Source organism: Pristiophorus japonicus, chromosome 5, assembly GCF_044704955.1.
Source record: "Pristiophorus japonicus isolate sPriJap1 chromosome 5, sPriJap1.hap1, whole genome shotgun sequence".
Lineage (NCBI taxonomy): Eukaryota > Metazoa > Chordata > Chondrichthyes > Pristiophoridae > Pristiophorus > Pristiophorus japonicus.
In genome coordinates, this window is record NC_091981.1 from 243,853,833 (window position 1) to 243,881,147 (window position 27,315).

A 27,315-nucleotide genomic window follows, 5' to 3' on the forward strand; every position below is an offset into this window, starting at 1 on the left:
GGGCTAGCCATTTAGGACTGAGATGAGGAGAAACTTCTTCACTCAGAGAGTTGTTAACCTGTGGAATTCCCTGCCGCAGAGAGTTGTTGATGCCAGTTCATTGGATATATTCAAGAGGGAGTTAGATATGGCCCTTGCGGCGAAAGGGATCAAGGGGTTTGGAAAGAAAGCAGGAAAGGGGTACTTAGGTTGAATGATCAGCCATGATCTTATTAAATGGCGGTGCAGGCTCGAAGGGCCGAATGGCCTACTCCTGCACCTAATTTCTATGTTTCTATGTTTCTATTTTTCTATAATAGGTTGGAAGACAGGAGAGATTAGAGAGACAAAAGAGATGGTGGGCCAAATTGAAGTGGTAATACCAGGAGTTAGAAAAACATTAGTCAAGATAGGGTGTGAATGGCGCGATAATGACCAGCTGCCATCAGAGACAAGGAGAAAAAAGAAAGAAACAAGCTCGGGGAGGGCCCGGGGGCGGGGCGGGACGGGGGGGGGGGGGGGGGGAGGTGGTGGGAAGGAGCCAAAGATTGTCAGCAGCTACTCTCTGCAATTGTTGAACTCGATGTTGAGTCCAGAAGTCTGTAAAGTGCCTAAACGGAAGATGAGGTGCTGTTCTTTGAGCTTGCGCTGAGCTTCGTTGAAACAGTGCAGGAGACCGAGGATGGAGAGCTCAGGGTGGGAATGGAGTGGAGAATTAAAGTGACAGGCGACCGGAAGCTCAGGATCACACTTGCGACTGAATGGAGGTGTTCCGCAAAGCGGTCACCCAATCTACGCTTGGTCTCCCCAATGTTGAGGAGACCACATCGTGAGCAGCGAATACAGTACACTAGATTGAAAGAAGTACAAGTAAATCGCTGTTTTACCTGGAAGGAGTATTTGGGGCTCCAGATAGTAGCAAGAGAGGAGATAAAGGACAGGTGTTGCATCCCCTGCGCTTGCACAGAAAGGTGCCGTGGGAAGGGGAGGGGTGCTGGGGGTGACTGCGAATGGACGCGGAGGAAGCGGTCCATTTGGAATGCTGAGAGGGGAGGGGAGGGGAAGATGTGACTGGTGGTGGGATCACGCTGGCGGTGGTGGAAATGGCGGAGGATAATCTGTTGAACGTGGAGGCTGGTGGGGTGAAAGGTGAGGACAAGGGGAACCCTGTCATGGTTCCAAGAGGGAGAGGAAGGTGTGGGAAATAAAACAGACACGGTCGAGGGCCATGTTAACCACGGTGGAGGGGAATTCTCTGTTGAGGAACAAGGAAGACACGTCAGAGGCACTGGTGTGAAAGGTTGCATCGTCAGAGCAGATGCGACGGAGACAGAGAAATTTGAAGAATGGAATGGAGTCCTTACAAGATGCAGGGTGGGAGGAATTGTAGTCCAGTTAGCTGTAGGAGTCAGTGGGCTGATAGTGGATACTACACGGCAAGCGATCCCCAGGTGGGCAGAGAAAACATTTCAAGGACACCCTCAAAGCCTCCTTGATAAAGTGCAACATCCCCATCGACACCTGGGAATCCCTGGCCAAAGGCCGCCCTAAGTGGCGAAAGAGCATCTGGGAGAGTGCTGAGCACCTCGAGTCTCGTCGCCAACAGCATGCAGAAAACAAGCGCAAGCAGCGGAAGGAGTGCGGCAAACCAGGATCCCCACCCACCCTTTCCTTCAACGACTGTCTGTCATCTGTCTGTATGACTGTACCCACCCTGTGATGGAGACTGTAATTCCCGTATTGGACTGTACAGTCACCTGAGAACTCACTTTGAGAGTGGAAGCAAGTCTTCGTCGATTTTGAGGGACTGCCTATGATGATGAGTGGATACTGTTCGAAAGCCTATCCCCAGAGATGGAGATGGAGAAATTGAGGAAGGGAAGGGAAGAGTTGGAGATGAACCATGTGAAGGTGAGGGAAGGGTGGAAATTGGACGCAAAGTGAATTAAATTTTCAAATTCAGGGTGAGAGCAGGAAATGGCACTGATATAGTCATCAATGTACTGGAAAAAGAGGTGAGGGAGGAAACCCTAGTAGGACCGGAACAAAGAATGTTCCACATATCCCACGAAAAGGCAGGCATAGCTAGGACTTATGCGGGTTCCCATAGCAACACCTTTAACTTGGAGGCAGTGAGTGGAGTTAAAGGAGAAGTTATATTTGTTATATTATAAAAAATGATACTGTTTACTTTTACACTATTCGGATTCCTTTGGTACTACTCTTGTATCACAATAAATTATTGGTTTATTTAGATATGTAAAATAAATTATGCAAAATATTTTTGAAATCAGATAGCTATATAGAATGTATTTTAACAACCATGTTCATTAAACAGAAATGCTATATATCTATGCTTTGGTCCAGAATATGAACTGGCAGTGTTCATTGTCAATCCACCTTTGAATCTGACCGCAACTTCAGGATCTGGGGCATACACAGGCACATGCAGAAATCCCGAAGTTGCAGTCAGTCAGTCATTCACAGCTCCGAAACAGGCTGCGCTGTGCATCCCACCCCGGCCAGGACCGGCAATCTGTGTAATCATCCAAATCATTGAAACTGATGAAGACTTTGGGCTGGATTTTTGGTTAATTTGCGCCCCATTTAGCACCTCACAAAAATGTTTTTTTGGGCGTGAAATGAGGCGCGCAAAATTTTGCGCCCGGGCGGAACTTTGGCCAATGATTTTGCAGTGGCACCAAAGCCTACCGCCCTGTCGCTGTTTTGACGGTTGGGATGACATAAATCATCGTGCAACGCTGCGCTAGCGCCCCGGGCGGAACTTTCTAGCATTTCGCCCGATTTAGCCTCCACCCGAGAACCCGCCCAGAAAAAACAGACGGACCCAGGGTGCACCAGGCACAAACGGCGCCATGTTGAAAGCGAAGCAGAAAGTCGCAGTTGAAAACGATTAAATGAACTGGGACAGAACGCTGCATTACTGCCTACTTTTGATTGCGAAGTTTTATGTGAGTTTCTAGTTTGTTGTATAAAGAACATTTAAGGACATTTTAAAAGATGGTGTCCATGCTAGGTTGGGAGCCGTTCATCCTGACTGCTATTGCCATACAGTTTCAAGCTGGAAGATGGCTTATTGTTGATCATTTGCAACATAATCAAAGAGATCGCAGACTTAGGGGGAGGAGGCCTTACCCCCGAGTTTACAGGGAACATTGCTCATACCTCCAGCTCTCTAAGGCACAGTGCATTAGAAGGCTACGCTTCTGAAAAGAAATGCTGACAGAGATATGCCAGCTCCTACAGGCAGACCTACAGTCTACCAGCGGCACCAGGACTACACTGCCCAGAGGTGAAGGTGACTGTGGCACTTGCCTTCCATGCATCCAGCTCCTTCCAGGCATCAGTGGGGGACATATGCTCCACCTCGCAGCATGCTACACATTTGCATTCCCCAAGTGACTAATGCACTGTACGCACACAGGATGGACTTCATAAACTTCCCAATGACCAGGGAGACCCAAAATGAGAACGCTATAGGTTTTGGACGATTTGCTGGCTTCCTCAAGGTTCAGGGTGCCATTGACTGTGCGCACATCGCCCCACAAGCACCTTTACAGAATGCAGAGATTTTCCGAAACCGAAATGGATTCCACTCCCTGAACGTACAGATCATCTGTGATCATAGTCAGCGCATCATGGCAGTGAATGCCCAATATCCAGGTAGCATCCATAATGCCTTCATCTTGCATGAGAGCAGTGTCTCACGCATGTTCCAGCGTCAGAGCTGGCTGCTCAGGGACACCACCTGGCTCATGACCCCCCCTCCGGAAGCCTCAGACAGAAGTCGAGCATCGCTATAATGAGAGCCATGCAGCCACACGCAACATCGTCGAACGGACAACTGGAGTGCTCAAGCAATGTTTCTGATGCCTCGACCACTCTGGAGGCCACCTACAATAAACTCCTCAGCAGGTCTCCGAGTTCATCGTGGTGTGCTGCATGCTACACAACTTAGCCATCATGAGGGGACAGGAATTGATAATGGGGATTGCAGGAGCACCTCAGGAGAAAGGAGGAGGAGAAGGAAGACGAGGAAGAGGAACCTGGCGTGGAACCCATGCCACCACCACCACCACCACCACCACCACCACAGGGGAGGCATCGTGGAGATTTTGATGCTGTGAAAGCCTTACATCGGCAGCTCATAATTGAACACTTTGCTTGAAGAGTGAACTTCAGGTTTGAGCATTGCCTGGCCACTCTATCCCACTATGTTGACTATTCCCCATCTTATTCTGCAAATGAGACACTACACAGGAATGGTTAAGGTGAACAAAAAAAGTATTAAACATTGTAACATTGTAAACTTTGTAACCTTCATTGTGAAACTTAAATAAAATAAAACAAAACAAAACAATAACTTCACGGTGGGGCGGACAATAATCAAGGGAATAATAGAGGCATGTGAAAAAGGAACAGCAGTAATCATGGGGGATTTTAATCTACATATCGATTGGTCAAATCAAATCGCATGGGGTAGCCTGGAGGAGGAATTCATAGAATGCATACAGGATTGTTTCTTAGAACAGTATGTTACAGAACCTACAAGGGAGCAAGCTATCTTAGATCTGGTCCTGTGTAATGAGATAGGAATAATAAACGATCTCCGAGTAAAAGATCCTCTCGGAATGAGTGATCACAGTACGTTGAATTTGTAATACAGATTGAGGGTGAGGAAGTAGTGTCTCAAACGAGCGTACTATGCTTAAACAAAGGGGACTACAGTGGGATGAGGGCAGAGTTAGCTCAAGTAGACTGGGAACACAGACTAAATGGTGGCACAATTGAGGAACAGTGGAGGACTTTTAAGGAGCTCTTTCATAGTGCTCAACAAAAATATATTCCAGTAAAAAAAAAGGGCGGTAAAAGAAGGGATAACGAGCCGTGGATAACCAAGGAAATAAAGGAGAGTATCAAATTAAAAACCAATGCGTATAAGGTGGCCAAGGTTCGTGGGAAACTGGAAGATTGGGAAAATTTTAAATGACAGCAAAGAATGACTAAGAAAGCAATAAAGAAAGGAAAGATAGATTACGAAAGTAAACTTGCGCAAAACATAAAAACAGATAGTAAAAGCTTTTACTGATATATAAAATGGAAAAGAGTGACTAAAGTAAATGTTGGTCCCTTAGAAGATGAGAAGGGGGATTTCATAATGGGAAATGTGGAAATGGCTGAGACCTTAAACAATTATTTTGCTTCGGTCTTCACAGTGGAAGACACAAAAACCATGCCAAAAATTGCTGGTCACGGGAATGTGGGAAGGGAGGACCTTGAGACAATCACTGTCACTAGGGAGGTAGTGCTGGACAGGCTAATGGGACTCAAGGTAGACAAGTCCCCCGTCCTGATGAAATGCATTCCAGGGTATTAAAAGAGATGGCGGAAGTTATAGCAGATGCATTCGTTATAATCTACTAAAATTCTCTGGACTCTGGGGAGGTACCAGCGGATTGGAAAGCAGCTAATGTGACGCCTCTGTTTAAAAAAGGTGGCAGACAAAAGGCAGATAACTATAGGCCGGTTAGTTTAACATCTGTAGTGGGGAAAATGCTTGAAACTATCATTAAGGAAGAAATAGTGGGACATCTAGATAGGAGTAGTGCAATCAAGCAGACGCAACATGGATTCATGAAGGGGAAATCATGTTTAACTAATTTACTGGAACTCTTTGAGGATATAACGAGCTTGGTGGATAGAGGTGTACCGATGGATGTGGTGTATTTAGATTTCCAAAAGGCATTCGATAAGGTGCCACACAAAAGGTTACTGCAGAAGATAAAGGTACGCAGAGTCAGAGGAAATGTATTAGCATGGATAGAGAATTGGCTGGCTAACAGAAAGCAGAGAGTCGGGATAAATGGGTCCTTTTCGGGTTGGAAATCGGTGGTTAGTGGTGTGCCACAGGGATCGGTGCTGGGACCACAACTGTTTACAATATACATAGATGACCTGGAAGAGGGGACAGAGTGTAGTGTAACAAAATTTGCAGATGACACAAAGATTAGTGGGAAAGCGGGTTGTGTAGAGGACACAGAGAGGTTGCAAAGAGATTTAGATAGGTTAAGCGAATGGGCTAAGGTTTGGCAGATGGAATACAATGTTGGAAAATGTGAGGTCATCCACCTTGGGAAAAAAAAACAGAAAAAGGGAATATTATTTGAATGGGGAGAAATTACAACATGCTGCAGTGCAGAGGGACCTGGGGGTCCTTGTGCATAAATCCCAGAAAGTTAGTTTGCAGGTGCAGCAGGTAATCAGGAAGGCGAATGGAATGTTGGCCTTCATTGCGAGAGGGATGGAGTACAAAAGCAGGGAGGTCCTGCTGCAACTGTACAGGGTATTGGTGAGGCCGCACCTGGAGTACTGCGTGCAGTTTTGGTCACCTTACTGAAGGAAGGATATACTAGCCTTGAAGGGGGTACAGAGACGATTCACTCGGCTGATTCCGGAGATGAGGGGGTTACCTTATGATGATAGATTGAGTAGACTGGGTCTTTATTCGTTGCAGTTCAGAAGGATGAGGGTTAATCTTATAGAAACATTTCAAATAATGAAAGGGATAGTCAAGATAGAGGCAGAGAGGTTGTTTCCACTGGTCGGGGAGACTAGAACTAGGGGGCACAGCCTTAAAATACGGGGGTGACAATTTAAAACCGAGTTGAGAAGGAATTTTTTCTCCCAGGGGGTTGTGAATCTGTGGAATTGTCTGCCCAAGGAAGCAGTTGAGGCTAGCTCAATGGGCCCAAGTTTCCACATGATTTGCGCCTGATTTTTAGGAGCAACTGGTGGAGAACGGACTATCTTAGAAATCGCAATTCTCCACATTTTTTTTTCTGCAGTTCTAGTCAGGTAGAACAGTTCTACTTTGGAACAGAATTTTTTCTTCAAAAGGGGGCATGTCCGGCCACTGATGCCTGATTTCAAAGTTTTCACAGTGAAAACATACTCCAAACTAAGTTAGAATGGAGCAAGTGAAGATTTTTGTAGAACTGAAAAAACCTGTTCTACACATTAAAAAATCAGGCGCAGGTTACAAATTAGACGTCCAGAACGAGGTGGGGGGGGAGGAGGGGGAAGGGAACTCATTAAATTCTACAATAAATCCTTATTTATACTTCTTCAAATATTATACAAATAAATCCAACCTGAATAAACATTTATAAGCAAAGAAAAGATTAAATAAACCATCTTCCTACCTGTGTGAAAGTGCTTCAGGCACGGAGAATGCTGCAGGCGTTCGTTCCCGCGGGGGAGGGGGGGGAAGGGAACAGCCGTTTCGTTCCCGTGGAGGGGAGGGGGGGGGGAGGGAACAGCCGTTTCGTTCCCGCGGGGGAGGGGGGGGAAGGAGACAGTGAGAAGGCTGCAAGTGCTGATGCGCTGATGGCGATGTGCTTTTATTAAAAAATGTTCAAAAATTAAACAGCTACAAAGAACTACAAAAATGGCCGAGTGCCAATGTTTTTTTTCACACCGAGCATGCGCGAATGCTCCAACGCGCACGCGCAGGGTTGCCGGCAGGAAAAAACTAATTTAAATAGTACCCGCCCCCTCCCACTTACAAAATCGGCGCGAGTGTAGGCTCCGCCCCCCTGGGCACCGCGCCAGGCAGACAAGGAGCTGCAGAACGCTCCAGAATTGCGAGTTTTTTTTTAGGCGCCGTTTTAGGCGCGAAAAACGGGCGCCCAGCTCGGAGGGGCGCCCGTTTTTTATCATGTGGAAACTTGGGCCCATTGAATGTATTCAAATCACAGATGAATAGATTTTTAACCAATAAGGGAATTAAGGGTTATGGGGAGCGGGCGGGTAAGTGGATCTGAGTCCACGGCCAGATCAGCCATGATCTTTTTGAATGGCGGAGCAGGCTTGAGGGGCTAGATGGCCTACTCCTGTTCCTAATTCTTATGTTCTTACGTTCTTATAACTGCATCCAGCAGTATGATAATTCAAGAACATTATCAGAACAAAATCCAGCATCAAGAACATAATCCAGCAGTGTGATACTGTAACATAAATAAACTGCATCCAACATCAAGAACATAATCCAGCAGTGTACTACAGTTCCTGCCCCACTATTTTTTCCCATCGTCTTTTGTCCTCCTTCCCTTCATCACTCTCCCTTGCCTGCTGCTCCTAATCAAAGTGGCACCAAGGCATACAGTAAGGCTGCCTGAGTGCTGCTGTGTTGGGGCGGCTGGGGGGGGGTGGGGGGAGGTGGGGAAGACAATGGAGACACCATCTGGGAACGCACAGGACCAGCTCGTGGCGTTGAAGGCCCAGCTTCTGACTGGCTAGCCTCTTCATCGGCGTCGCCAGTCACAGGTGCTTTGGGTGACAACCGTCGCTGATGCTTGGTTGATGGCTGAGTGATGGTGGGGGGGTGGTGGGGGAAACGGAATGCTGTCATCCGGAGGAATGCCACCACCTCCCATATTCCTGGAGCCACTCAGTCGGTGACAGGGCTGGTCCCTAGCAACCGGAGCATGATGTAAACTAACACCTTGCTGGCCTGCTTCAGAACCGTCACTTCCCCTTGTGACAGTGGGGAGCGCAGAGTATGGCGGCAGGCATGGACTGCATCACCTGCCCAAGCTGAGGCAGAGCTTGTGCCTGTGATGCGCCATATTCTGCAAGGCTTCGCGCCACACTCTTCGGGACTCCACTGTCATTGCTGGAGGCCACCAGCCTCGTGTGAGCATTGATGGCCTCGCTGGTATCACGGCTCGCACTGACAATCTGCGATTCTACCTTCGTAATCGTCACTTTCAGACTGTCAATGCTCATGGGAATCCTTCCCAAGACATCAAGGAGCTGACGGCTGACCTGGATGCTCTCCCTGGACATTCCCACCATGTCCAGTTTCACGTCTGCCTGTTTGACAGCAGACCGACTTTAGCAACTCACCCTCCGGAGAGGTGGCCTGCGGGATTGAACCCCAGCATTGCGTTGCTGCACGCTACTGGTCCCAGGAGCCGGAGTTGGCTCATCGGTATCCTCCTCTGCCTCCTCCTCCAGATTATGGCCTGACGTGGAGGGGTCCCTTGAGGGATGCGGCACCTGTGTCTGGTCATCTGGAAGTAGAAAGCAACAGAAAAGCGGTTAGCAGCAGGGGAGGGGACAGGGTGACATGAGGAAGGTCGCATAGCATAGGCTCATTTGAAGGACCGCCACTACTCCATTATTTCTAGTCCAGAGGCACTGCAGGACATTGCCCCAACCCTAGTCCAAAGGCACTGCAGGACATTGCCCCAACCTATCCGAGGGAGTGTGCAGGACATTGCCCCAACCTGGTCCAGAGGCACTGCAGGACATTGCCCCAGGGAGTGTGCAGGACTTACCCTCAGTATCCGAGTGGGGGTCAGCGCCCCCAGTGGCAGCTGTCCAACCTGTGACACCGATAAGGCCTGTCACAATCTCCTCAATGTCACTGAGTGGCAGGGTCTGAGGCGGACCGCCGCCTGTCCGCATCTGCTCGCGGCGATTATGAGACTTCTTTGCCTGAAAAGATGAAAAATGGGAATAGTTACAAGTGGCTCCATCTGCTCTTGTGGCACAGATAGCCATCAAAGCACTTATGCCATATTGTCTGAATGTAATAGAGTCCTCTGTTTTATGGCCTTGGAAACTGCACGTGTTCATTGGGAGGACATCGAAGTGGGGAGTTAGCTTATGAGATCTCAGAAAGCAATCTTAATAATGTGTAAAGGTCATTCATGGCAAATAGAGTGCTGAACTAAGCCTACCGATGTGTCTTGCATTTTTGGAGGCAATCCACAGAGTGTTGAGAGGCACTAATAGCATGAGAACAAATAGCGCGTCAGATTTATCCTTGAAGTAATGAAGGAGTGCATGAATGAAAATGGTACTCACTCTGATGACCCTGGTGAGATCGTTAAATTTCTTTCGGCAATGCGTGCCAGTCATGTTCACAGTATCCGAGGCAGAGACATTCTCAGCTATTTCTTTCGAAATCCTCTTAAATATGGATTGCAGTGGTTGAGAATCATCTGGAAGATGCAACTCCTGCCATTTTCTTTCCACAGCCCCCACTAGAGCTTCATTAGCCTCGTGGCTGAATCGTCTGGCACGCTGTCTGCAATCGTCATCCTCTACCATCAAATTCACAATGTGAAATGGCTGATTCAGCCCCGGTTGTACTGCGTATGCACGTGCAGGAAGTGGGCGTGCCCTGCATTAGCGTTTGTGACAGGAAACCAGAAGGTGGAAGCACGGGGGAAAAAAAATGCGCATTCACAAAACGTCAGATTGTGATAACGCTGGAACTTTCTGCACAGTCGTACAGAGTCTGTGGTGTAACACCGGAGCTAACGGCAACGCTCCTTGTGAACTTTTATTCAGCAAAAGTTACTCGCTCTGGCGCTAACGTTATCCCGGCGCTATATTTTTCGCTCCACCGCGAATTGCGCCTGGAAACGGTCGAAAACACAAAGAAACAAAAATCCAGCCCTTTGGGTCTTCCGCAGTAAGTACACTGTTCAGTTCCCCACTAAAAGTTAAACCCAAAGGGATTAGGTGTAACTGGGATTTAAACAGTGTTATTACTGCAAAACAAATGATAAAAGCCTAGAAAATTTATTTTTATGTTGTGCAGTGTGAAATTTGTCCATTTTAATCAAAATAAATTTGTTAAGAAATTTTTCAAAAAAATGATTCTAATTTTTTTTTAACATTTCTCAATATTATTTGAAACGAGGCGTACCTACTGGTTTCGATGTGTTCTGGTCGCCCCATGTATTGGAACGGCCTAACCGTTGAAAATCAGCAGTTTGGGGTTTGTTTTACGAACGGGGTGGAAGTGGCCTCATCGTGGGGGCGGAAGTGGGGGCGGGGCGGAATGGCCGTCACTAGCGGGGCGGAAGTGGGGGCGGAGCAGAGTAGCCGAGACTGTCAGTCATCAGCGCCGTGCTGAGACGTCATTGCGTGGCGCTGATGATGTCAATGTGCTGGCGCGTCACAATGTCTCTCCCCTTCAGTTAAAGGGGAGGGCCGCTGCGAACTCTGCAGCCACTTTAGTGGCAAACACTGGGCCACCAGGGAGAGTTTCAGCTGGGCCAGTGATCTGGCACCCAAGAGGGGGTGCCAGGCTGCCTGTTGGGGCAATTTCCTGTGGGGAAATTTTATGAGGGGGTTCCCGCCAGTAAACGGTATGGGGTCGGCGCATGCACGCCACAGCGGGAAAACGGACAGAGTGGTTCCGGACACTGCTCCAAAACTGAGGAAGGGCAATTTCCAAAATGGCGGCCGCTCCGCAGAGAGTCAGCAGCCATTCTGCACCACACCATGGCTGCCACTTTCAGGCGGCCAGAGGCCTTATCGGAAGGGGCAATTTTGGCCACCCAATTTTTGCTTTGCTCTCTATAACATGTTTTTTAAAGTTAGAATTTTAAGGGCTCACTTACTTCCTTCTTCGCAGTCTGAGAGAATTCTGCCTTTCGACTGGCTGCTTAGATAGCCTGTTGACATCACAACAGTTCGCACAAGGGAATCCCCGCTAACTTCCGATGATTTGAATTGAAGGCTGGAAAAACCAAAGTTCTCGACACAGGGATTGTGCGGATTCTTGTGTGAAGCATACTTCGGGGCCAGCAGTGAATGTCTTCGCTTCACTGCACACCGCAAATTCTGCGCCTATATATCTTTTTAAAAGTCTTACATTTTTATGTATTTTCTGTCTACACAACTGCACAATTTATTACTCTTGTGTCAACTTTTTCCTATTATAAATTCCTATGTCCACATTTATAATTGATTATGCCCATGTAAAAGCTACGCTCTGATTGTGCAATCTGGCCATCAGATTTCCACAAATTACTTCTAATTTTTTTCAACTTTTTTTTTCTTTGGTGATTGAAATTTCTAATGCCCAAAATAGTCATTTAAGCAAAATTAAAAATTTTAAAAGTTACATATTACAAAATAAAAAGACTAAATCTATCCAATGATTTGTATTTTATGTCCTGTAATTTCTTCATTGAAGTTTTGCTTGAAGGCCTCAGCTTCTCTCAAAAGCATGGACTTGGATTTGATATTTTTGTCCAGTCCTGTGATTCTGAGTTGAATTTGTATTGTGCAGTCTGAGCATGTGCAGTGTATCTAATTTCACAGGACACGTCAATATTGTTCAGTTAGCTGTACAGTTGGAGTATTTTTCTTTAACTTCTAGCAGTTTCTGCTCAAACATTTTTCAATATTATTGTTGATTTATTTAGATATGTTAAATAATAAATGATGCAAAATAGTTATGAAATCAGACAACTATACAGAATGTATTTTAACAACCATGTTAATTAAACAGAAATGCTATGCATCTATGCTATGGTCCAGAATTTGCAATTGGCAGCGTTCATTGTCATTCCGCCTTTGAATCTGACTGCAACTTTAGGATTTGGGGCATACACAGGTGCATGCAGAAATTCCAAAGTTGCAGTCAGTCAGTCATTCACAGCTCCGAAACAGGCTACGCTCTGCCTCCCACCCCCGGCCAGGGCCGGCAATCTGTGTAATCACCCAAATCATCGAAACTGACAAAGACTTTGGCTCTTCCGTAGCAAGTACGCTTTCAATTCCCCACTAAAAGTTAGACCCAAAGGGATCAGGATTAACTGGGGTTTAAATAGCGTTATTACTGCAAAACAAATGTTAGGGCCTAGAAAATGAATTTTTATTTTGTGCAGTGTGAGATTTGTCCATTTTAATAAAAATAAATTTATTAAGCAACTTTTCAAAAAAATGTTTCTAACTTTTTTAAAAACATTTTTCAATATTATTTGAAGAAGTGCTGGAAGACAAATTTCATGAAGAATTTTCATTCCATTTATATCTGCTGAGTTTTTTTAAACAAAGAAGTTGTGTGGTTTTTTTTAATTAAGAGGCTATGGGGCCAAAATTGCCCCGTGCTGGGTTTGGGGCACATAATTTGAATTAAATGAAAACTTGGCGCCGGCCAAGATGGGCTGGTGGAAGTTTGTAAATTCAGCACTTTGTTTCCCAAATCAGAGAGCTGCGTTGTTGGAGCACTAAATTGCGTCTGCATGGTGCCGGAGGGGTGCTGCAGGGCCAATGGTGGAAATGTGCAGCCAATTTCAGTAGAGTTTCATTCACTCATAATGAGTCACCTGGTCATTGGGCTTCTTAAAGGGTTTGTTCTGCTAATTCTCTTGTTCTCACAGCTGGGGCCAACATCGGTAAGTGAAAGCTTTCCTCTCATTCTACCTTCCATATAAAGCAGAGGCCTTATCATTTAGCCGCTCCACATTCTGTCCACCTTTGTTCCTGCATGCCTGCCCTCTTCCCTCACCATAACGCAACTCTTGTGCCATTTGGGTTTTCAGACAATACCCTACCCATGGCCCAGCCTGTGCCTCTGCCCCTCCACAACCTGGTCTCCAGGGAGAAGAAATGGGGAGGATGAGGAGGGAGAGAAGGAGAGGGAGGAGGACGATCCAAGCTCCGCGTCACTACTTCTCACACCTGCATGCACCAGCTCAGATACTGCGAGTATGCGGTCATTGCAGTTGAGCTTAGGAGAGGGGTCTGCACTGGGTGATGCACCGGAGCCTAGCAGGCTGCAACAGGGTCAAGGGGTAAGGCAAGCTCGGGAGCCAGCTCCGCGGAAGGCGAGTTTCCACTTAGGATCTGCTCCACAGGACTCAGATGAGGCCCTCGTTGGAAAGACGTTTGAAGAAAGGGTGAAATCCTTGCACTCCGACATCATAGGGGTAATGGCAAGGGTGCACGAGAGCCTGACGCAAGTGGTAAAGAGCATGAGGGAGTCTGCCTCCCGCATTGTAGACAGCTCTGCGCACACCATGGAGTCTAGCAGGCTGCAGCAGGGTCAAGGGGTAAGGCAAGTGTGTCGACGATGGTGAACTCCCAGACGGACCGTGCAGATCCAGACATAGAAACATAGACAATAGGTGCAGGAGTAGGCCATTCGGCCCTTCGAGCCTGCACCACCATTCAATAAGATCGTGGCTGATCATTCCCTCAATACCCCTTTCCTGCTTTCTCTCCATACCCCTTGATCCCCCGAGCCGTAAGGGCCATATCTAACTCCCTCTTGAATATATCCAATGAACTGGCATCAACAACTCTCTGCGGCAGGGAATTCCACAGGTTAACAACTCTCTGAGTGAAGAAGATTCTCCTCATCTTAGTCCTAAATGGCCGACCCCTTATCCTAAGACTGTGTCCCCTGGTTCTGGAACTCCCCAACATCAGGAACATTCTTCCCGCATCTAACTTGTCCGGTCCCATCAGAATCTTATATCTTTTTATGAGATCCCCTCAAATCCTTCTAAACTCCAGTGTATAAAGGCCCAGTTGATCCAGTCTCTCCTCATATGTCAGTCCAGCCATCCCGGGAATCAGTCTGGTGAACCTCCGCTGCACTCCCTCAACAGCAAGAATGTCCTTCCTCAGATTAGGAGATCAAAACTGAACACAATATTCCAGGTGAGGCCTCTTCAAGACCCTGTACAACTGCAGTAAGACCTCCCTGCTCCTGTACTCAAATCCACTAGCTATAAAGGCCAACATGCCATGTGCCTTCTTCACCGCCTGCTGTACCTGCATGCCAACTTTCAATGACTGATGAACCATGACACCCAGTCTCGTTGCACCTCCCCTTTTCCTAATTTGCCGCCATTCAGATAATATTCTGCCTTCGTGTTTTTGCCCCCAAAGTGGATAACCTCACATTCATCCACATTATACTGCATCTGCCATGCATTTGACCACTCACCTAACCTGTCCAAGTCACCCTGCAGCCTCTTAGCGTCCTCCTCACAGCTCACACCGCCATCCAGTTTAGTGTCATCTGCAAACTTGGAGATATTACACTCAATTCCTTTATCTATATCATTAATGTACATTGTAAAGAGCTGGGATCCCAGCACTGAGCCCTGCGGCACTCCACTAGTCACTGTCTGCCATTCTGTAAAAAAGGACCCGTTTATCCCGACTCTCTGCTTCCTGTCTGCCAACCAGTTCTCTATCCACGTCAGTACATTACCTCCAATACCATGTGCTTTGATTTTGCACACCAATCTCTTGTCAAAATACACCACATACACTGGTTCTCCCTTGTCCACTCCACTAGTTACATCCTCAAAAAATTCCAGAAGATTTGTCAAGCATGATTTCCCTTTCATAAATCCATGCTGACTTGGACCGATCCTGTCACTGCTTTCCAAATGCTATTTCATCTTTAATGACTGATTCCAATATTTTCCCCACTACTGATGTCTGGCTAACTGGTCTATAATTACCCGTTTTCTCTCTCTCTCCCTTTTTATAGAGTGGTGTTACATTAGTTACCCTCCAGTCCATAGGAACTGAACCAGTGTTCGTAGACTGTTGGAAAATGATCACCAATGCATCCATTACTTCTAGGGTCACTTCCTTAAATACTCTGGGATGCAGACAATCAGGCCCCAGGGATTTATCGGCCTTCAATCCCATCAATTTCCCTGACACAATTTCCTGACTAATAAGGATATCCTTCAGTTCCTCCTTCTCACTAGACCCTCGGTCCCCTAGTACTTCCGGAAGGTTATTTGTGTCTTCCTTTGTGAAGACAGAACCAAAGTATTTGTTCAATTGGTCTGCCATTTCTTTGTTCCCCATTATTAATTCTCCTGAGTCCGACTGCAAGGGACCTACGTTTGTTTTCACCAATCTTTTTCTCTTCACATATCTATAGAAGCTTTTGCAGTCAGTTTTTATGTTCCTGGCAAGCTTCCTCTCGTACTCTATTTTCCCCCTCTTAATTAAACCCTTTGTCCTCCTCTGCTGTATTCTAAATTTCTCCCAGTCCTCCGGTTTGCTGCTTTTTCTGGCCAATTTATATGCCTCATCCTTGGATTTAACACTATCCTTAATTTCCCTTGTTAGCCACAGTTGAGCCACCTTCCCAGTTTTATTTTTACACCAGACAGGGATGTACAATTGTTGAAGTTCAACCATGTGATCTTTAATTGTTTGCCATTTCCTATCCACCGTCCACCCTTTAAGTATCATTTACCAGTCAATTCTCGCCAATTCACACCTCATACCATCGAAGTTACCTTTCCTTAAGTTCAGGACCCTAGTTTCTGAATTAGCTGTGTCACTCTCCATCTCAATAAAGAATTCAACCATATTATGGGTACTCTTCCCCAAGGGGCCTCGCACAACAAGATTGCTAATTAGTCCTTTCTCATTACAGATCACCCAGTCTAGGATGGCCAGCTCTCTAGTTGGTTCCTCGACATATTGGTCTAGAAAACCATCCCTAATAGACTCCAGGAAATCCTTCTCCACCGCATTGCTACCAGTTTGGTTAACCCAATCAATATGTAGATTAAAGTCACCCATGATAACTGCTGTACCCTTATTGCACGCATCCCTTATTTCTTGTTTGATGCTGTCCCCACCCTCACTACTACTGTTTGGTGGTCTGTACACAACTCCCACTGGCATTTTCTGCCCTTTGGAATTCTGCAGCTCCACCCATACAGATTCCACATCATGCAAGCTAATGTCCTTCCTTACTATTGTGTTCATTTCCTCTTTAACCAGCAACGCTACTCCACCTCCTTTTCCTTTCCGTCTATCCTTCCTAAATGTTGAATACCCTTGGATGTTGAGTTCCCAACCTTGGTCACCCTGGAGCCATGTCTCCGTGATGCGAATTACATCATAACCGTTAACTGCTATCTGCGCAGTTAATTCGTCCACCTTATTACGAATACTCCTCGCATTGAGGCACAGAGCCCTTCAGGCTTGTTTTTCTAACACACTTTGCCCCTTTAGAATTTTGCTGTAATGTGGCCCTTTTTGCCTTAGGTTTCTCTGTCCTCCACTTTTACTTTTCTTCTTTCTATCTTTTGCTTCTGCCCCCATTCTACTTCCCTCTGTCTCCCTGCATAGGTTTCTATCCCCCTGCCATATTAATTCAACTCCTCCCAAACAGCACGAGCAAACACTCCCCCGAGGACATTGGTTCCGGTCCTGCCCAGGTGCAGACCGTCCAGTTTGTACTGGTCCCACCTCCCCCAGAACCGGTTCCAATGTCCCAGGAATTTGAATCCCTCCCTTCTGCACTACTCCTCAAGCCACGTATTCATCTGAGCTATCCTGCGATTCCTACTCTGACTAGCACGTGGCACTGGTAGCAATCCTGAGATTACTACTTTTGAGGTTCTACTTGAGACCGCATGAGGTGTCTCATGGGCGATGTGGCAGCTTCCATTGGGGCATAGGTGGAAGCAACGCAACGTCTTGGTGCTGCAATAGAGTGAATGGTTGCTCGCATGGATGCTTAGACTGCTCTCATGCCATCTCAGTATGCTGCCACGCAACATCTTGGTGATGTCATGCAGTCTCAGCTGCATGCCATGTATGCCCTGAATGCTGCCATCACCGCTGGATGCATCACGGTCCACCGGGGATCACACGGTGCCATAGCAGCCCAGCAATCTGTGCTCCATTAGATTGGTGCAGAGGCTGAAGTGCTGCCCCGGGGGAGTGGCACTGGGTCTGTGGAGCATGAACCCGCTGTCCTCTGTCAGGATGACAGCATTTCTGATCCCACCACTGCCACTTCGTCATTGCAACTATCCATAGTTGTCACCCAGTCAGCCTAGATTGCCTGAGGTGCTTTAGTCTGCAGCCGGGCCTTCCTGGCCCAGAGCTGGTCGAGGGCATTCTAGAAAGCCATCTGTAGTCTCTGGCCCAGAAACACAGCAGCCTTCCACCAGCCATGCTGCAGCCACAGGGGACACACTGTGGTGTACTAGTAGAGTAGGTTTACCTAAAAAGGGATATAAGGAGATGCAATGCGTGAATGATATATCTTATGTTAATGATGTAGTTATTAGACATAAATGTTGATTTTCATCTTTACTGTTTGATCTTGTCTCTCATTTCACCTTTGGGCATGTGATATGGAAGGAAGGGCTCATTGATGTGTTTATGGGGGGCACAAAGGTAGCATGGCAAGGACCATATTGGAACCGAGATCATATGAGACGGCCTCGGACTTCCCTTGCATGATCGGGACGGTGTCGGCACATCCTGCCTGCTGGCTTTGCCTCCTCCTGCAGCTCCTCGTTCTCCTCCTGAAGCTCCTCCTCCTCCTAGTCCTGCTGCTCCTCCTCCTCTTGAGGTGCAATAGCTACGTCTTCAGGCAATGGCTGTGCCCTCATGATTTCCAGGCTATGAAGCATGCAGAAAACGACAACGAATAGGGACACCCAGTCAGGCGAGTACTGCAGCACTCCTCCTGCGTGGTCAAGACATTTGCTTCAGCACTCGAATGGTCTGCTCAACGATGCTCCGGGTGGCGGCATGACTGTCATTGTAAGAGTGCTGGGCAGGAGTGGTGGGGTTGCGGAGGGGAGTCATGAGCCAGATGCATAGTGGTAGCTCTGGTCTTTGAGGAGCCAGCCGCGAGCTGCATTATGTGGCTGGAGCAGAGCTGGCACACCGGTCTGGCGCAGGGTGAAGGCATCGTGGCTGCTGCTAGAATAACAGGCATTAACAGTCATTATTGTGCGTGTGGTCACACATAAACTGCACACTGAGTGAGTGGTATCCTTTTTGGTTTCGAAAGATTTCAGGATTGCGGTGCAGAGCCCTCAAGGCGACGTGTGTGCAGTCTATGGCACCCTGCACCATGTGGAAGCCCGCTATCCTGACTAAGCCAGTTGACCGCTGAAGCTGCTTCTGTCTGTCATGGGCAATGTGATGTATTCCATCCTCATTCTGTACAGAGCATCTGTGATGTCATGAATGGAGCAATGGGCGGCAAACTGCAAGATGTCTGCTGTGGCTCCCTGGAAAGATCCAGTGTCATAGAAATTGAGGGCAATGGTGACTTTCACTGCCACTGAGACAGCTGTCCTCACCCTTGTTTGAGGTTCAAGGTCTGGCTGCAGCAAATGGCACAACTCCATCACCACGTCTTTTCTAAATGCAGCCTTCAGAAACACTGCTCTTCAGTGAATGTAGGAAAACTGTTGACCGGTTGCATATGGCCTTCTGTTGGCATGTCTGTGTATGCGTCTTCCTCTGGCCACATCCTCGTGGACTTCATCTTGCTCATGCTGTTCCTGTTCCTTTGCAGTCTCCTGTTGGTATGCCTCTGCCTGCTGCTCTTGTTCCTTTTGCCTTTCCCTATTTGTTTTTCCTTCAGCCTGTGTCTGTCCCTCTCCTTGTTCTTTTTCCTGATCCTCGGTGCATGCGCCTCTCCATGGTTCTCTCCATTGGCCTCTCCCAGTGCAGGTCCCTCGCCCAGTGGGAGCTTTTCTCTTTCCCACTCCCGATGCCACCGCCTCGCTAATTCATGGCACCATTGTCTTCTGCGAACCATCCTCCATAGGTGAAGTCATAGGAGGCAGTCCACTGCCAACATTGAGCCCATGATTCCCAAAGAACATAAGAACATAAGAATTAGGAACAGGAGTAGGCCATCTAGCCCCTCGAGCCTGCTCCGCCATTCAATAAGATCATGGCTGATCTGGCCGTGGACTCAGCTCCACTTACCCGCCCGCTCCACGTAATCCTTAATTCCCTTATTGGTTAAAAATCCATCTATCTGTGACTTGAATACATTCAATGAGCTAGCCTCAACTGCTTCCTTGGGCAGAGAATCTTGTTGTGTCCAAATGGACCTGACCAAAGCAAAGAGGCAAAGTAAACTGACACCAAGCAATCAATGATGGCTGTGGCACAGCCAAAAAGCAAAATAGCTACAAGCTGGAAAATAATTTGGCCATCAAAAAAAAGGCCAACAGCACACCTTTAAATATCATTAGTGCTGCAGCTTCCCGACTTGAAATCGACAGCAAAAGCTGTCGTTGGCATCAGCAAATGTTATGTAGGAGGGGCAGGGGGTAATTTAACTTCCGGAGTGGTCACAAGGTGATGCGCATGGTGAGGACATCATCATCGCCGTGCACGGAGGAGTGGCGCAAGCGACGCCAGAGCGGAGTGCTAAGCCGTTGCGCCATCAGCGAAGAGGTGGGCAATGCTGCGCGGGTCGTTGTGGTCGCCACGCCTGCGCATTAACTCATTACCGCTTCGTTAGCGCCAGGCGGAGACGCTAACAGGCTTGCGCAAAGGGGCAATTTCGGCCCATGTGTGAGAAAAAAAGACAGACTACTAATTACATACCTGCTGTAGCTTTTGTTTAGTGCTTTATAAACTTCAGCTCTGTGAGATAGATTTTAAGTTTAGCTGCAGAATAGGCGGCCAGCTGGCGGAGTGTACTCACCATCCGCCCATTGCAACTGTCATGAGAACCGAGCCATTTTGAGGCCCAGGCGAATGCTTGGAAACGGCTTGCTGTTTGGGGTAGATGGAAAATTGGCTAGTACCTACGCAGAGGGTAGAGGTCTTGGGAAGAGTGCCCACAGGCTGGCAGCCAGCCGGAGTATTTTTGTGGGGTAAGGAGGGGCATTACTGCTCCTTCTAGACCCACAAAAATAAAAGTTTAAAGTGCTTTTGGGCCATTTTTGAGCCGGTTCCAGAAATCCCTTTAAGGTCCCCTGGTTAGACAACTCAATGCTGGTATAAACGAGCAGACCATTGGCAGCCCATGCATTACCATTTTTATCTCAAAATTAGAATCAAACTCCTATGTACTTCATGGGACCCCAATTTGTATTCTACTAGTGACCTCCTAACCACAACAGGTGGGTACCCCATTTGTATTCTATGCCTCTATTTATAAAGCCAAGGATCTCATACTTTTTTAACAGCTTTATTTATCATCTTGTCCTGCCACCTTCAAAAATTTGTGTATGGGAACCCCCCAGGTCTCTCTGTTCCTGCACCCTCTCGATCTTTTACATTTTCTTATCGGGATGCAAGAGATTGCAGTCTGCAGACCACGAGAGTCCCCCTAGGATCTATCCTTAGCCCACTCATATTTCTCATCTGATGCTGTCCCTCAGGGACATTATCCAAAAACACAATGTCAGATTTCACATGTAGACTGACAACAGCTTTACCTCACCACCACCTCTCGCAACCCCACCCACCATCACTGCATCTGATTTAACAAGCTGTTCGTCCGACTGCAGTATTGGAGAGCAGAATTCATTTAACATTCTAATTAAACATTGGGAACGCATTGCCTTTAGTCTCCTCCACAAACTCTGATCACTGGTCACTGATTCCATCCCTTTCCCTGTTCACTGTCTGAGGCTGAACCAGATGGTTTGTAACTTCGGCATCCTATTTTGCCTCGCGCTGAGCTTCCAACCACATATCCTCCAGACCTCCATCGTGGTTCTGCCAAACACCTGGACTATTCCCCAGTGCCACCAAAACACAGGATTAACCCAGTGTTGCTAAACCACATTCTCCTACCCAAGCTGCTAAATATCAGACATCTCAAATTGGTTCATCTTGTAACACCATCTTGCGATGTATTCTCAGATTTAAAAATAAGGTGGGATAGAAATTAAATAAATAGGTAAAAGACTACTTGCAAATATAAATGGAACTCATTTACATTTTTCACAGAATAGTGGACAGTTATGAAATTCAATCCCCAAAGCACGAGTAAAAAATCTGAATATATTTTAATAAAAATTGAATTTCTTATGAAATGATACTTCGCAAACTTTTGACTGTAGAGACCCCAACCTTGAGTAAGGCCATAGCGATAGCCCAGGCGTTCATTGTCACCAGTGACTATACTAAGCAAATCTCTCAGCACACAAGTGCTGCTACAAGTACTGTGAACAAAGTGATGTAATTTTCAAATCGCAACGTACAGGGCAGGCCCCACATGTCTGCAGCTGCACGTCCGCAGATGTCTCAGAGTCCACCATCAAGGGTGATAAATGCAAGGTCATTAACACCTTGTTGGCGCTGTGGGGGTGATCATCATTTGCATTCATGCCACTTCAAAGGATACATTTGCAAGGGCTGTGGAACAATGGGACACCTCCAACGTATGTGCAGGGGAGCTGCAAATCCTGCAAACCACCATGTTGCAGAGGAGGACAGATCCATGGCAGATTACAACAAACCAGAGTCTCAGACCAAGGAGGCAGAGGTATATGGGGTGCACACATTTACCACAAAGTGTCCCCCGATGATGCTGGAGGTTGAACTAAATGGACTCCCAGTGTCAATGGAGCTGGACACGAGCGCGAGCCAGTCCATTATGAGCAAAAAGACTTTCGATAAATTGTGGTGCAGTAAGGCCTCAAGGCCAGTTTGGACTCCAATTTGCATGAAACTGAGAACTTACAAAAAGGAACTGATTCCCGTAATCAGCAGTGCGACTGTAAAGGTCTCCTACGATGGAACGGTGCACAAGCTACAAATCTGGGTGGTACCGGGCGATGGTCCAAGGCTGCTCGGCAGGAACTGGCTGGGAAAGATATGCTGGAACTGGGACGATGTCCGAGTGCTCTCGTCCGCTGACAACACTTCGTGTGCCCAGGTCTTAAACAAGTTCCATTCACTGTTCGAACCAGGCATTGGGAAGTTCCAAGGAGCAAAAGTGCAGACCCACCTAATTCTGGGGGCGCGACCCATCCATCACAAGGCGAGAGCAGTACCGTACATGATGAGAGAAAGGGTAGAGATTGAGCTAGACTGGCTGCAAAGAGAGGGTATCATTTCGCTGATCGAATTCAACGAGTGGGCCAGTCCGATTGTTCCAGTCCTCAAGGGAGATGGCACCGTCAGAATCTGTGGTGATTACAAAGTAACTATCAACCATTTCTCCCTGCAGGATCAATACCCACCACCAAAGGCCGATGACCTTTTTGCTACGTTGGCGGAGGAAAGACGTTCACGAAGCTGGACTTGACCTCGGCCTACATGACGCAGGAGCTGGAGGAATCATCGAAAGGCCTCACCTGCATCAACACGCACAAAGGTCTCTTCATTTATAGCAGATGCCCGTTTGGAATTCAATCAGCCGCGGCAATATTCCAGAGAAACATGGAAACCTTACTGAAGTCGGTCCCGTGCACAGTGGTCTTCAGGACGATATCTTGGTTAGTCAGGACACAGTCGAGAATCTGCAGAACCTGGAGAAGGTTCTTAATCGACTCAGCCGCGTGGGGCTCAGGTTAAAATGCTCGAAGTGCATTTTCCTGGCGCCTGAAGTGGAGTTCCTGGGGAGGAGAATCACAGTGGACGGCATCAGGCCCACCGATTCAAAGATGGAGGCAATCGAGAACGCACCAAGGCCACAGAACGTGATGGAGCTGCGGTCGTTTCTAGGACTCCTGAACTACTTTGATAACTTCTTACCGGGTCTCAGCACACTGTTAGAAACACTGCACGCCTTACTGCGTGAAGGAGACTAATGGATATGGGGCAAAAGCCAAGAAAATGCCTTTGCAAAAGCTAGAAAACTGTTATGCTCAAACGAATTGCTTGTGTTGTATGATCCATGTAAGCGTTTGGTACTAGCATGTGATGCGTCATCGTATGGCGTCGGGTATGTATTACAACAAGCTAAGGATTTGGGGAAATTGCAACCGGTTGCTTATGCATCCAGAAGTCTAAAGCTGAGAGAGCCTACAGATGATTGAAAAAGAAGTGTTAGCATGTGTTTATGGGGTAAAGAAAATGCATCAATATTTGTTTGGTTCCTAAAATTTGAATTGGAAACTGACCATAAGCCACTAATATCCCTGTTTTCCGAGAGTAAGGGGATAAATACTAATGCATCGGCCCGCATCCAGAGATGGCTGCTCACGTTGTCCGCATACAACTACGCCATCCGGAACAGGCCAGGCACAGAAAACTGTGCCGATGCTCTCAGTAGGCTGCCATTGCCCACCACGGAGGTGGAAATGGCGCAGCCCGCAGATTTAGTCATGGTTATGGAAGCATGAGAGTGAGCAACCACCCATCACAACCCGACGGATTAGAACCTGGACGAGCCAGGACCCCTTACTGTCCCGAGTTAAAAATTGTGTGCTTCACGGGAGCTGGTCCAGTGTCCCAGTGGAAATGCAGGAAGAGATAAAGCCGTACCAGTGGCGAAAAGATGAAATGTCTATACAGGCAGACTGCCTTCTGTGGGGCAATCGAGTAGTGGCCCACAAGAAGGGCAGAGACACCTTCATCAGTGACCTCCACAGTACCCACCTAGGCATCGTAACGATGAAAGCGATAGCCAGATCCCACGTGTGGTGGCCCGGTATCGATGCACAGATGTAACACATGCTCGCAGTTAATACACCCAGGGAGGCGCCACTAAGTTTATGGTCTTGGCCCTCCAAACCGTGGTCTAGGGTCTATGTCGACTATGCAGGCCGGTTCTTGGGTAAAATATTCCTTGTGGTTGTAGATGTGTACTCCAAATGGATTGAATGTGAGATAATGTCAGCAAGCACGTCTGCTGCCACCACTAAAAGCCTGCAGGCCATGTTTGCCACGCACAGACTATCTGATGTCCTTGTGAGCGACAACGGGCCATGTTTTACCAGTGCCGAGTTCAAAGAATTCATGACCCGTAACGGGATCAAACATGTTACATCTGCCCCGTTCAAACCAGCATCCAATGGTCAGGCAGAGAGAGCACTGCAAACTATCAAACAGGGCTTGACGAGGGTAACTGAAGGCTCACTGCAGACTCACCTATCCCGAGTCCTGCTCAGTTACCGCACGAGACCCCACTTGGTCACTGGGATCCCACCTGCTGAACTGCTCATGAAAAGGACACTTAAGACAAGGCTCTTGTTAGTTCACCCTGATCTACATGAACAGGTAAGAGAGCAGGTGGCTTCAACAAAGTACATATCATGCTCGCGCAAATGTGTCACGTGAAATTGAAATCAATGATCCTGTATTTGTATTGAATTATAGACAAGGTCCCAAGTGGCTTCCCGGCACTATTGTGGCCAAAGAGGGGAGCAGGGTATTTTGGGTCAAACTTTCAAATGGACTTATTCACCGGAAACACTTGGACCAAATCAAACTCAGATTCACAGACTAACCTGAGCAACCCACTTTGGACCCTACCTTCTTTGACCCCCCACCCCACCCCCCCCCAACATACACACCAGTGGCAACCGACACTGCGGTTGGCCACGAAGCAGAACCCATCATCCGCAGCAGCCCCGCAGGACTCACCACACTAGGCAGCCCAGCTGCACAGCAGCCCAGCGAGGACCCAACAAACGACTCGCCAAAACCAGCATTTGCACCGAGACGATCAACCAGGGAAAGGCCCCATATCGACTCACCTTGTAAATAGTTACACTGTTGACTTTAGGGCAGGGAGAGTGTTGTTATATATGTAAACTTGTATATACCTTGTGCATCCACCAGAGAGCTCATCCCCTGGAGTCCCAAGGGATCCCATAATCCCTTGGGAGTACAGGTACTTAAGGAGGCCTCACAGGCTGGGGAGGCACTCTGGAGACCTGCAATAAAAGACTATGGTCACACTTTACTTTGAGCTCACAATATCCAGTCAGACTCTTTATTCATACATAACAAAAATGGGGACTGAATTATATTTGCATGCCCAAGTCATTTATCCTCAACCCTATTTCACCTGAAGACTATAGTCAGTCTTGAGTCTCCATGTGAAAAGCCAAAGGAGATCAACTAGTAATTAGAAAACAAAAATACTCACGCTCTCAGTATCTTTTTTTCATGAGATGCCATGCACCTGTACTTCCCAGTTGTAATGATCTCATCTTTTTCTTTATCTTGTTTAATCTTTTTAGGATCCTGATCTTTCGCTTGAATTTTGTCATCTTTTGAGCTTTAATAAAAAGGAAGATTATTTTGAGAACACTGTGGATGTCACACTTTGTAAAATCAACAAATCACAACTGAAATCCTTTAAAAAAAAGTATATAAAAAGAGAAAGAAACCCATTTTATTTCTACTGATTCTTCTGATCTTCAGATAATTCGGAGAAGTTTGAGCTCGAGCACAGAGCTTGGAGATGGAGCTGGATAAATTGCAATCAGAGTGAATCGCAAACAGAGTGGAAGTTGGGAATTTGATGATACCTGTAGTAGGAATTCACTGGTAGGTATGAGGTCATTATCATAGGCAGTCCCTTGGAATCAAGAAAAACTTGTTTCCACTCCTAAAGTGAGTTCTTTGGTGGCTGAACAGTCCAACATGAGAGCCACAGACCCTGTCACAGGTGGGACAGATATTTGTCGGGGGAAGGGGGGTGGCACTGCTTTACCATGAGGTATGAGGTAAGTAGTCATCAGTAAGTAGTCATCAGATTGAAATTTAGCTTGGTCATAAAAGAAACAACAAGGTCAATGGCAGCAGTTAACAAACAATCAGCTATAAGTGGTTGTTTGATCAGGTGGTAAAAACTGAGCTCGGAATTGATTAAGTAGTTGTAACTTTTTTGACTCTCAAAAGGCACTAGTTTGCAAAACCACAGAGCTTGGAAAATTGTAATCGGATTACCAATAGAGTGGAAGCTGACAATTTGGTGATAGTAGAAATCCGGTGGAGAGGAGAAAGGGGGGTTCTCCAAATCAAAAGAAGGAGTGGAGCCACAGAACCCAAGGATTCTAAATTAAGTATCTAATATTTAGGTTCTCTGTATTTACTAGCTCAGTGGTTCTTGTTAAGCTTGAGTAAATCACTTAGTCGTTGGGTAGTTTGCTTTGAGGAGTGAATAGACAAATCGCAGTGTAGTTTAGACCTAGTTAACAGCAATTATAAAAATCACCTTGTATCCTAGTAGTTTATTTAAAGTTTCAAATTCAAATAGAGGGACAACTACGACCTGTAGCCTGCAATTTCAGTGTCATGTGAGAACTTCAGGAGCTACATTTATCCCAGAGGCCCATGTTTACAGTTGCTCGAACTCGTACTGAGGGTTTGTGAGCTTATGGAGCAGCTGGATTCACTGCAGGGCATACAGGTGGCAGTGTGTCCTGAATTGTAGGTTCCAGGAGGTGGTCACCCCACAGCCAGATAGAATTAGTATAGCAATTGTGTGGCAGCTAGTGCAGGAATCCTCTGGGACTGTGGCACTCTCAAACCGATATTCAGCATTGAATACTGATGAGGGTGACAACACCTCAAAGGAGTGCAGTCCTGAGCCTAGCACCGTCAGGCAAAGGACTGTGCAGGGAGCTACAGCAAAGTGTAAGAATGCAATAGTAATTAGGGATTCGATAGTCAGAAGAACAGATAGGCAGTTCTGCTACCATCAACGCGAGACCCGTATGGTATGTTGTCTCTCCAATGCCAGGGTAAGGGGCATAACTGAGGGTTTGCAGAACATTCTGTGGGGAGAAGGAGAAGAGCCAGCAGTCATGGTCCTTAAGAACATAA

At 47.1% G+C, this 27,315-nt stretch overlaps 1 protein-coding gene across 5 annotated transcripts in view; it reads right to left on the reverse strand.

Annotated features, from left to right (window-relative positions):
• The window catches only part of odad2 (outer dynein arm docking complex subunit 2), a 671,461-nt gene that overhangs the window by 429,919 nt on the left and 214,227 nt on the right, over nucleotides 1-27,315 (reverse strand). For all 5 annotated transcript variants that reach the window (XM_070881478.1, XM_070881480.1, XM_070881476.1 and 2 more), the window contains exon 9: nucleotides 25,631-25,762. In XM_070881478.1, coding sequence (XP_070737579.1) covers nucleotides 25,631-25,762 — 132 coding nt within the window. The remainder of the gene's footprint in view (nucleotides 1-25,630; nucleotides 25,763-27,315) is intronic.